Genomic DNA, 12,043 nt, shown 5'->3' with positions numbered 1-12,043 from the left:
TATCTTCTTGAAAACATAATATATGCTACCTTGTGCTCCTTAGTAAGGCTTGCAAATCGGTAATTAAATAAGCAGAGTATAACTTGCAAGCAAAAAAAAAAAAAAAAAAAAAATGCATTTGTAAATAAAATAAACAGAGATGGTTAAAAAAAAATCCCAAAGACAGGCAGATTATTTTGGGTTAATCTTGAGGGGAAATGACATGATATTTATGGTTTCTCCTCTGGTCCTTTTGATTTTGCTCACTGACCTCACGAGGATCGGAAGAGCAGAGATCCACATTTCACAGGATCTCCTCTGCTGCCTTCTGATGCTTCTAGAAACCAGAGCCCTACTGGTATAATTATGCATATGAGGAGAAATGTGCCTGCCTTTCATTCTAATAAACTTTTTACAAAACTGGGCTTAATTCATGAATATTTCAATGAGCACAGAAAACAACAGACCTCATTTTGTTGTAAACATCATCAAAACCTCCACACCGGCAGGCTTCTCTTCTCATAACCATTCTGCCTTTGTCACACGCTTCTCCGGGTGCATCTGGGCTACGTGCGCAAAGTGGAGATTTGAATTCCTATTGCATAAAGCCAAAGAGAGAGAAATCGGAGGCTTTCTCCTCTTGTCTCTTTTGCTAATCAGATTCTTTTTTTTTTTTTTTTTTTTTTTTCACCCTTTATGGAAGTCTCTTCCTTGTTGCAGACACGCTTTGGGGAATTGCAAAAGGAGAAAAGAAAATGTCTCCCACAATCCATCCCTGGAGTTCATGTCTTTTTGCTGCTTGTCCTCTGTTTCTGCTTGCGAAGGTGGGCCTCTATCTCGTGCCGGAAGACCAGCATCCCCAGCTGCCCGTGGGACGCCTCATTCATGGCCTTGGACTGCATGCACATCTTGTACTGCTCGGGCGTCAGCTCGTCCACGCAGCGCTTCTCATGCCAGAGGTGAAAGAGTCCTCGCACGGGTGTCCGCACCACTATGAGGTTGCTGTGGAGATACTTTCGGTACAGATGCACGTCCTCTCCACCCCAGCCTTTGATGTCCAAGTCAAACCCACCTGTGGGGAGAGAATACACTGTTCAGGCACCTCTCATGGATCCTGGCTTCCCTGAGCTGCACCATCACAGAACTTTCCAAGAAGAGGTATGTGCTTCCCTGCCCCTCCAAGTTATCAGAGCGTCCATCTGCATCAGAGGCCCCAGGAATGCCCAACAGGGATGACCATCATGGCAGACAGCACCAATTTCTGGATAATAAGACCTGGAACAGAATCCCAAGCATGTGCCTGCTTGAAAGAGCCATCAGCAATACTAATGAGCAGCCAGGATTAAGTGCTTCAGCTTCTCAACTAGCAACCTTCCCCTGCCCAAGCAGGTAGGATGGAGTGAACCTGGATTTCAGTGTGGAAAAATCATGCCCACGAAAATACTCTTCCTTTCCTGGGTTATGGTGGCCCTGACCACCCCTGTGATTTCATGCTGGGGAAGTCAGCCATCTTAAAGGGGCTGGCCTCGCAGCTCCAAAGTTCTACTTGAGAAAAATCTTGTTTCGTGTATAAGGAATGCCTTGGCAAAGTCAGTCATGGTTGGCCAAAGCCTCACCTTTCTTAACCTATGACCCCCGGTCCCAAGCAGGACCAAAGAAGCACTGGCCTTTTTGTCATGGTTCCTGTCTCACCTGAGAGATTTACTCACCTCAACTCTCAGAACAGAGACGGATCTCAACATCCCTTCTCAGATATTCCATGGAACCTCTTTATTTCCTGCTCAGAGCTATTGCTGGAACCCAAAAGTGGTGCTCAGGCACCAAGTGAGGGGACAGGGAGCCACAAACAACTAACCCCTGACTGTGTTTATGAGTGACTGAGACCATTCAGTGGGCACAGGCAAAGGAAGGGGACCGATTATGAGTCATGGGACCAGAATTTGTGTTCTGGTTTTCTTCAAAGCTCTCTAATTTCAGATTATTTTTCCTTAAATAAAGTAGGTATCATAATCAAATAAGCTAGTAATGTGAGGGGCTTGGTAACTACAACTGATTTATTCCTATTACTTGGTTATTACTTGTTAAATACCAGGTACACAAATAAGACACATGCAAGAAAGTGCAAGCTTGTGAGGAATGGGGGTCTCCTCAGGCAGGACCCAGAGGCTCTGAGGTTACAGCGGTGGCTTCCTGAGGAACAGCACCCTCCCCAGCCTGCTCAGCTTCCCATTTCTGAAGCAGTGACATCCATCTTTAGGAGAATCCAAAATGATAAACATAGGCTGAGCCCGAATACAAAAAAATCCAATAGGAGAATACAATATGATAAGCATAATGGTCTGAATCCAAAATAGGTAAACATGTGGGTCAACAAATAATCATCTCCGTACTCAGAGCAAGGAAACAGAGTTCCTTGAAGCAGAAATATTTAGATACATTTCTAAAATATCATTTTTGGGGATTTGAATGGACATAATCCTAAAGACACCAAAGAACACCTGTTGTCAGTTGCGGAGTGACCTCAGCAGCCGCCACTCAGGGACCTGCACCCTGGTGCTCTGCTGCCTCTTAAGGGATGTGACTTCAGGTTGTTTGGTTTTATTACTTTTTTTTTGGTAATGCTAGGGAGGGAACCCAGGGCCTTGTGCGGGCCAGGCAAGTGCTCTACCACTGAGCCACCCCCAGCCCTTCTTTTAAACCTGATGGTTTCTATGGGATTCTCTAGTCCCTGTAGCCCATAGAAATCATCTCTGAACAAAACAAACCTGGGGCTGCTCCTGTACCTGGGTTTTAAAACAAGAAGCTCTAGGCCTTGAGCTTGAGAGGGAGAAGATGGAGAGAGAGGGAGACAGAGCTCCGGGGAGACCTGGGACAGGGATGCTCCACTCTGCCGCTCAGAGCCCAGGGCAAGTTTCTGGCCTGTTCCTTCTTGCGCTAGTCACGTATAATCCACATTCTCTTCCCTCCAGAGGCACCCATGTGAGCACTAAGGGCTGGGGGGAGGTATTTCCAAAGGGGACAGGAGACTGTGTCCTCATCCCAACTACACCTCACTGTGAGACCTGAGGAGGTCCCCTTGCCTCTGAGAACCCTGGTTGGCACAGCTGGAACCTAACGGCCTTTTCTCTCTGAGCTCCATAGGCATGTGTGTGCGAGTGTGTGCGTGCATGTATGAGTGTGTGTGTACATATGTGTATGAACATTCGCCAGTGTGACTATGAGCTTGGGAGTATATGTGCAAGCTGACAGCAACCACATACTCCCGGCAATGCTTGAAGTGACATCTGGAAGTCTAAGAGTTCAGCAGAGAGAAATCTGGGTCCTTTCTGGTATGATTTTCCTAACTTCCCGGGTTTCCCTTCAGCCCTTACTGGAGGCTAAGGAAGTCCACAGGAGAGGGGCACCGCAGTCAGAACCCACGTGGGAGCAGGCGCGGGGCAGCCCGCCTGCAGCTGCCTTTGTGCAGAGACAGCTGAGGTGCTGCGGAGGCTAAGGGGCTGCAGGCTGCCCCCCACGCCTGTCTTGGTCTAGCAGGTAAGGACGTGAAGAACACATTATTTAAGGAAACTGTGCCGCCCTTAATAACCGACTCCCAGGCCCCAACCCTGGCGGTTCCCTCATTGTCTGCGCGGGCAGTGGCCTCTGGGTGGCAGCAGAGACGCAGCTTTGTCTCACCTATATTGATGAAGTCTGACCGATACTGACATGTCATCCCAAATCCGAAGTCTCTCCAAAATCCAGTTTCCTTCTTTATCACCTACAAGGAAGGCACTGTCAGATACGGCGCAGAAAAACAGTATTCACAAGCTCCTGTGAGCAGTGCTCAACAGAGAGCCCATCCCACCCATGATAAATAGCCGCAGCCTGGAGACAGAGGGATCTGAAGCCTTACGGACAGGAATACAGTAAGCTCTCCAGTTCCAAAACCCGGCCTTGTGATTTTTGGCACTTCTGGGTGGAATGTTTCTAGGGTGTAGGCATGAAAACACACACACACACACTCTCTCTCTCTCTCTCTCTCTTTCTCTCTCTCTCACACACACACACACACAAAACAGGAGGGCAAGTTTTTGAGTAGTGCCATGGAAAAGCCACCTACGTGTCTGGCCCGATCCCAGTGCCCGAGAGAAGTTGAGGCCTGGGCCCCTCACACAGGCCCGGGCAGGGAGCCAGCAAAGGGCTCAGGAAGTTGAGAAAAGGGATCAAGAGAACAAGTCGGGATTCAGCTGCCCTGGCGCAGCCCAAACACACCACTCCCTCAGGGAATAAAAAGAAACTTCAGTCTGTTCCAGGCTCTCCAGCTCTGAAACCTCTCTCCTGCTGAGGAAAAGGGCGCTCAGAGGCCAGGTCCTGAAGGAAGACTGCCCATTCATCCAGTCTGCTCCAGGAAGGCCACCCAGAGGTGCCAGCCTGCAGGGCTGCGGAGAGGCCATCCAAGCAGCGACTGTCTATAAAAAAGCAAGACCTGGCTCTGCTCAGTCTCTTACTTTGCAAGTAAATTTCCAATAGATTTGCTGAGGCAGCAGAACTTACTGAATTGATGTATATGTGTGTGCGTGCGCACGCGTACGTGTCCGTGTGTGTGTGTGTGTGTGTGTAATTCTGGGCATGTTTTTGAGATCTTAATAGTTACTCTTCATGACTTACTCTTGCAGGTCACATGGATGCTTAGAGGATAGCAAGTCCCCTCCCCAAGCCCAGGAGACAGCAGGTCCCCTTTTGGGACATGTGGCTGTGTTGTCCACTCATTAGAAACAGTACGTGAAGGGGAAGGAGTAGCAGGGACTTGTCCCAGCTTGACCACTGGCTGACTTTTTCACCTCGGGCAGGTTTCTTTGAGCCTCTGTTTTCTTTTCTATGAGATGACAGCGTTGAACTAAATCACCCCTAAAGATTCTTCCAGCTCTAACATCCAAACATTTACCCTATGGCTGTTATTCCATCTTCCGGAAGTTTCCCATAGCCTAAATTGTATTGGACAAATGGTTCCTGGAGGGATGTATCAAATCTTGAAGTTCTTTCCCTCAGAAACTACAAGACCATCTTATTTTCACTAGGGCCCACAGGTAGGGTCATGCAGCCACTGCTAACACACCTCAGAACTCCTGAGGGAGAGGGAGACCCCAGGAGGTTCTGTGGGGGAAAGCTGCCCCAGCTGGGTGTTCTTCAAAACCACCCCAGGACCAAGGGCTGTCCTGAAACACCTCCAAACAACAAGAATATTTTGTTAATATCAGCTGGAAAGATTTTTTTGAGGCAGGAAATTCTGGAAAAATCTCCACTGAGTCTTTTTTTTTTTTTTTTTAATGTTCTTTGCTCCATCCCTGACATTCCAGGTATAGATTTCTACTGCAGCTAACAGCTTCAGATCCCCTCACTGGCCAGGATACAGATGCGTCCTCTAAGTTTCTGGGTAAAAGTGGAGTTGAAGAGAGAAGCCAGTATCCACACTTCACACATTTGGCTGAGGTCTCTGTGGAATTGGAAAGAAAAAGCTCCCAGTGGGAAAAGCAATCAGACAGGACCCGGGAGGAACAAGAGGGCTCCCCAGCGGTGGCTGTTCCTGGACTGAGTCTATGTAGTACCTGACAAGGTTGAGCAAGGTGGCCTTCACCTGGGGACGGTGTGTCAGGGACAAGCTGATTTGTGACCTGGGAGTGAGCTGTAGAAACAGTTATTGAGGTTGGCAAGCCACAGAAAGCCACTGTGTGAGGAGCTCAGTGAAATTTAGCCCTTGGTGGAAACTGATTTGGTTGTGCCCACAGCATATAATTTCAGGGCAAGATGGACTTCGCTTATTAGAGGTTCCACCACCACAGCTGGGCCGCAGCACGGACTGGAAGGCTGCCCTCAAGAGCAGCCTGGTGGGAGGGGGCGCTCTCCAACACCCATCCAATCACATCACGTTCCCAATGAACCTGCAGCAGCTCCCGGAGGGAATGAGAAGAGAATCCACAGGGATACCTCTGGTCCTCTCCTCTCATCTCCCCAGTACACAGTCCTGCTTCCTGCCCCTCAAACAGGATGTCTTAGGCGTCCGAGGCTGGAAAACTGCAGTCTTCAACCTGGTCACCCTTCCCCTGCTCACCCCTGGGCTCTGCTCCTGTACCATTGTTCAGAGGGGTTGTCCTGACCCTCCTGACCAGTGGAACAGAATGGCGGTGCTTCTCAGGCCTGAGGAGTGATCATTTTTCATTAGGACGGAAACAGAAGGCAGAAACCAGCATCTCTCCAGCACACCTGCTCCCCCGTTACACTCTGTGCTGCCACCCTGATTTATCTTCTCTATAACACTCAAGGCTGTCTGGAGTGTCCTGCTGATGCGTTCATTCCTCTCCGCTGACGGTCTTGACCCACCACCACGGGTGAACCAAGGTCTCGTTCAAGGCTGTGTCTCCAGCACCCAGACATTGTCCAGCATGCAGCGGGCACTCAATAGATACTTCCATGAGTGAGAGGGGCTCAGTCTTAGGGCAGAGATGATTCCCAGCAGCCAGTGAAACAGACACCCTCCAGGTGGTAGATACTTGTCAGCAAGTGACTCAGCAAAGGCCTAGGAAGTCCAGTGGTGACATCTCAGAACACTGTGATCCAATGGAATAAGACTCAGCCATAAAGAAGAATGAAATGATGGCATTTGCCAGTAAATGATGGAACTGGAGACTATCATGCTAAATGAAATAAGCCAATCCCCAAAAACCAAAGGTCAAATGTTCTCTCTGATATGCAGATGCTAACACACAACAAGGCAGGGGGTGGCGGGTATAGAAGTTCACTGGGTTAAACAAAGGGGAATGAAGGGAAGGGAGGGGGATGGGAACAGAAAAGACAGTGGAATGAACCAGAGGTTACTCTCCTCTGTTCACATGAAAACACAACCGGTAAAACTCCACACCATGTACAAGCACAAGAATGGGAAGTTAGACTCCATGTATGTATACTATGTCAAAATCCACTCTACTGTCATGTATAATTAAAGAGAACACATTTAAAATAAAAAGAATCCCATGACCAACAGATGGAGTGTCTCCCCTTCCTGGGGCCTACAGTTCTGAGGAACTGTCAGACAGGAAGAGCACCACCAATCTGTGCCAGTCAGAAGACCTGCAGCGATGGAGCCCGCTGCCACACAGGGGAAGAGACCCTAAGATGAAACCTGAAAATAAAAGCATCTCTTCCTGCTGCCCTGCGTTTCACTCTGTCCACGACTGTCTCTGTCTTTCCACGGCTGGCCTGTCATCTCCTGCAGCATTGCCTGTCCACCTGAGGGCAGGCACGCCACTGCGGGCCAACGCACCCAGGAGGATGTTGTCAGGCCTGCTCCCCCACAGGAGGTGCCCAGAGCCCCAACTCTGTGGGCGATTCATGTGACGGGGGTGATTATTTTTGATTAGAACCAAAACACAAAGCAGAAATCAGCATCTCTCCCCGGGCTGGGGGAAGACGGCTGCCCTGCCCTGCAGCTGTGGATCTGGTTTAATGGTGCCAACTTGGACAGCTGCCCACCAAGCAATCTGGACCCTCACATAAAACAAATAACACATACTGAGGCAGAGTAGCTCCTCTAAATCAAAAAGAGTCTCCCAAGAACCGAAGCTGGTCTGCCCAGCCTGGCACTCGCCAGGAATGTCTGTGGGCTGGGCAGGATGATGGGCTTGGAAGACCGCATGCTTACTGTCGCCAACTTAGGATCCTCAATACTTTTGGAACATGGGCCCCCATTTTAATTTTGTTTTGGGCCATGCTACTTAGGAAGCAGGTCCTTCCTGGTGAGCATCAGACACCCCAAATGGCAGGAGCTTCTGGGTCAGGGTTGGATACCCCATCGCATACACACACACCCTGTGCTGTCTATGCCTTATCATTTGGGGCTCAGTGACCAAACTGCATAGGCTTCCAGGAGTGTCCTCTTTTTGAGGCCTCTTGCTATGGAGGTAGAACGATGTGGCCAAGTTCACTCAGCCTGTTGTAGACAAGCCCAGAGCCACCCTAGGATTGCTGGGACAATCCCAGTTCTGCTGCTTGAGAAATAAGGTGTTCTGGAACCGCCACTTTCAAATAATTCATTTAAGAAAGGACTCTGGTGTCACTTCCTCCCAGATGTGTACTCACTCACATTTTCCCACCAGTCTTCTTTAATCAGTATCCGCTTACCCCCACCCACTCAAAGAGACTGCATTTTCCAGGGGCATGTTCTGGGGTAACCCAGGTTCTCTCAGTTCCAGAAGCAGGACTCTTTCCTCTCCTGAGGCACTTTGAGGCCAAAGGATGTATGCCCTGCCATTGGCATCTTCAACCCAGCGGGGTACTTGAGTTCCTGCCTCCGTCACTCAGCAGCCGTGGGAGTCTGAGCAAGTGTCCTAAGCTCTCTGAGTCTCAAATTCCTCACCTGCAAAATGGGAATAATTCTTATTGAGCATCCCATGAGCTAATATGGGCACAGTGTGGGCTTATGAAATGGCATCTGCTAATCATTTTTGGTACTCAGTGAGTGCGTATTTCCTTAATAAATGAAAACGGACTGCAAGGATACGCTGGATGTGCAATGCTTGGCAGGCAAGTTTTAAAAACTGAAGTGTGGGTCAGCATGCAATACTTTCTGAGAGGAGTTGGAAAGGTAGGGGTGTAATCAGGGGAGGACGAGGATAGGAGCCAGCCTCCTTCGAGCATGCTGACGAGAATGGAACAAGGTCCCCATATTTAAATTTTGGGTGTTGCTGCACAGCAGGCAGAGATGCTGCATCGGACACCAAGGACATAAGAAGTGGTGAAGAGATGGCCCTAAGGCAGAAGGACAGCGAGGAGACTGGGCCAGTGTGCCACTGGCAGCAGACAGCCTGGGTTTTCTCATGCTGCTACCCTGTGCCCAGTGGCAGGATTATAGACACGCTCTCTGTCATCAGGTTAGAGTCAGTTGGTGGAAGACAGTTAATCCCAACAGGGTGTCAGGGCTTGTAGTGTGCTGGAGCAACTAGTACCAGCTCCTAAGGACTGTGCACATCCCTTCCCAGATCTCTGGTCACGCGACATCACATCAGTACCCTGAAATAGTCCTCAGTGGGAGTATTTACACAATGGAAATTGGCACACGCCATCAGTCAGGGCCTTTTCCCCCTTTTCAGAGAGTGGGTTGTTAAACATTTAGCAGCACACCACTGGCTTTATGCCATAAAAGACTTTTAAAAAAAAAGAAAAAAATGAAATTAATCTGTGTTTCTGAAACAAATCCCTGGCAGAGGGTAAAGAAAAGACTAGAGTGTAGGGGAGGGTCGGGATCTAAAGATAGAAGTGGTAGGAGGCTCCTGCAGGAACCTAGGCAAGAAGCAACAAAGCTTGAGCCAGGAAAGTGGAATGTCTCAAGTGAACATTTATTTAAATTATAGTCATTCCTTTTTCAGCAAGGTATTTCTACACTAAAGCATCAGCAAGTTTCATCTCATGGTTTAAAACTCAAAAAATTAAATATTAGTATAAAATCCCATGATGTCACTTATTACTTATTCCTAATGGTCTGTACTCAAAGGTGAAGAAACAAGTCGTCTGAGCACACATGAACCATCATAAATTCAGTTCCCTGCTTTTATCTGCAGGCAAAATAGAAAATGACAGTGGCAATAGCCATGAGAAGTAATAACTGACACATTGACAAACGAGGTCATATTTTCGGGGCTGCTGGGAAAGGTTGACTTGTTTGCATAAGTAACTTTCATTACAGCTGCATTCTGGACCTGTGATACTGATGTATTCCAGGGAGGCTATCAAGGATTTCTTAATGAATGTGCAACATCTTCGTCTTAGATTGAGCCAAAACGTACCCTCAGGAGGAGGTCTTTCCTAATTTATCCATCTTCAGTCATTACTTTTTATTTTATACCGTCTCACCACCCACACGCTCCGTCTCCATTATATTGATTCCTGCAATTGGATGTTTGCCTTTGGGATTTTTGTCAGCTCATTGCCTTTACACTTCAGCTCTCATCCTGATCCTCAGCAAATCAATTTCCAATGCACTGGAGGAAGGAAATCCTGGCCTGAGGCTCAGCTCTGCCACTAGCAGCTGTGCAATCTTGGACCAGTCATTCCACCTCTCAGGAGGAGGAGCTGGGTGAGGTCTCTTACAAACACTTCTGAGTATAACCCACTGCAGTTCTTCTGACTCTCCTCCCAGCACCTGGACCAGCCCTTGGGCAGCAGCAGGTGCTTAAGACATGGTATGTCCAGTAAAGATGATTTAATTTTTTTTTTTTTTTTGGTGGATGGGAAACTTGGAGTGCCCTGTTTCATCAGATTAAATAATCACAAATATTGAACTCCAAAATAGCAGTCATGTGCTCTGGCAGAGGTCAAAATGTTTTTGGAAGTAAATGTCAAAAGCTTCAGGATATTTCAGGATACAGCCTGCCTCTAGTGGCAGACTCAGGAAATGGGGCCTGAGAGACCAGCTTAACTGCCCTGACTCTAACTTCCCCTGGTACCTGCTTCTCTGCTGGAATAAGAACCCAAGGATAAGTAAGACCCTTAAATTGCAAAATGAACAGAACTCCTTTGCAAGCAAATAAGGTCTTTATGAGTTTGAACTAACACATGAATCACATTTGAAACCAAAGGAACTTTTATTCTGATTGGTTAAAAGAAAATAAATGCTGTATCTGTCCTATTTTATCCTCAAACCTCATTAGAAGGTTAAAACTCTTCAGGACAGAAAATGGGATTTCACTTGTAAGCAGATGAGATCTGGCTATTAGGGAGCAAAAATGTATGGTTTGTATGTGTAAAGCATGATTAAAGGAACTCTCCATTGACAGACTCACAGTGGTGTTAAAAGTCTCATGGGAGAAGAGGGCACTGTCTTTCTTAGTGTGTCACCTGGCTCGAGCCCACAGAAACCACTGTAGAACGTGGGTGAGAAATCCACTTTGTCTAACCTGAAGATACCCAAAGCTGTCACATTCTGGGAATGATATACTATCAGCTGCCAGGGGTTAACTGGGGAGGAGGGAGGGAGGGTAAAGGGCACAGGATGGGACTAGAGACAATAGGCTTGCTACTTCTGGAAGGTGAACACAGAGGTAATCCCCCAAAGAATTTCACAGCACACGTTTTCTATGGAAATTCATTCACTTGCCCCTTGCATAGGGGCAGAGTGTCTTGGTCACGCTCACCCACCAGATTTCCTTCCTTTCCCCAAGGTTACTCAACAGGAAGAAACATGCTTTGTTCCAACAGGAGGTGGATCTACATAGGGCAAGGGAGAACAGACCACCCCCTGGTTGGAGCAGCCCAGAGATTCAGCCTGAGCTAAACTGCAGCTGAGGACAAGTCAGCCCACCTCTCTGCAGGGAGAATGACAATAGTATAGAAGTCCCCCCTGTAAGAGTGGGTTCAGTCCCTAGAGTCAACACTAATCCAAAAATATTAAATGGAAAATTCTGCAAATAAATAATTCCTAAGTTTTAAATGTCTATTACAGTGTTTTGTCATAATTATTGTTATGGTTTGGAGGTGAGGTGTCCCCCAAAAGCTCATATGTAAGACAATGCAAGAAGGTTCAGAGGATAAATGATTGGGTGGTAAGAGTCTTAACCCAATCAGTGAATCAATCCATGATGGGATTAATTGAAGTGGTAGGGTGTAGCTGGAGGAGGTGGGAATTGGGGCATGGCTTTGGAGTATAGGTGTTGTATCTGGAGAGTGGAGTCTCTCTGTTTCTCGATCACCGTGATGCAAGCTGCTTCCCTCTGCCACACTCTTCTGCCATGATGTTCAGCCTCACCTTGAGCCTCAGGGAATGGAGCTGGCCTTCTATGGACTAAGACCTCTGAAAGTGTGAGCCTTCAACTTAAACCTTTTCTCCTCTACAATTGTGCTGGTCAGATCCTTTTAGTCACAGCAGCAAAAAAGTTGCTAAAACAATTATTCTTTTTCATTACTGGTTGCTGCTGTTAAACTCTTACTATGATTTAGAAATTAAACTTTATCATAGCTATGTCTATATAGGGAAAAACAGTCTGTAGGGTTTGGTACTGCCCATGGTTTCAGGCATCCACTGGGGGTTCAGGAATAC

The 12,043-nt window shown here is 47.6% G+C and overlaps 1 protein-coding gene across 3 annotated transcripts in view; it reads right to left on the bottom strand.

Moving 5' to 3' along the window:
* Window positions 1-640: 640 nt before the first annotated feature.
* CSGALNACT1 (chondroitin sulfate N-acetylgalactosaminyltransferase 1) overlaps window positions 641-12,043 on the bottom strand; it is a 311,827-nt gene continuing 300,424 nt past the window's right edge. For all 3 annotated transcript variants that reach the window (XM_079143355.1, XM_079143357.1, XM_079143356.1), the window contains exons 9-10: window positions 3,655-3,736; window positions 641-1,051 (exon numbers count right to left, since the gene is read on the bottom strand). In XM_079143355.1, the coding sequence (XP_078999481.1) occupies window positions 762-1,051; window positions 3,655-3,736 (372 nt within the window). In that variant the 3' untranslated portion in view covers window positions 641-761. The remainder of the gene's footprint in view (window positions 1,052-3,654; window positions 3,737-12,043) is intronic.

Source organism: Sciurus vulgaris (genome assembly GCF_902686455.1).
Source record: "Sciurus vulgaris genome assembly, chromosome: 5".
Lineage (NCBI taxonomy): Eukaryota > Metazoa > Chordata > Mammalia > Rodentia > Sciuridae > Sciurus > Sciurus vulgaris.
Note: the sequence above shows the minus strand (reverse complement) of the source record. Positions and strands in the feature narration are given on the sequence as shown.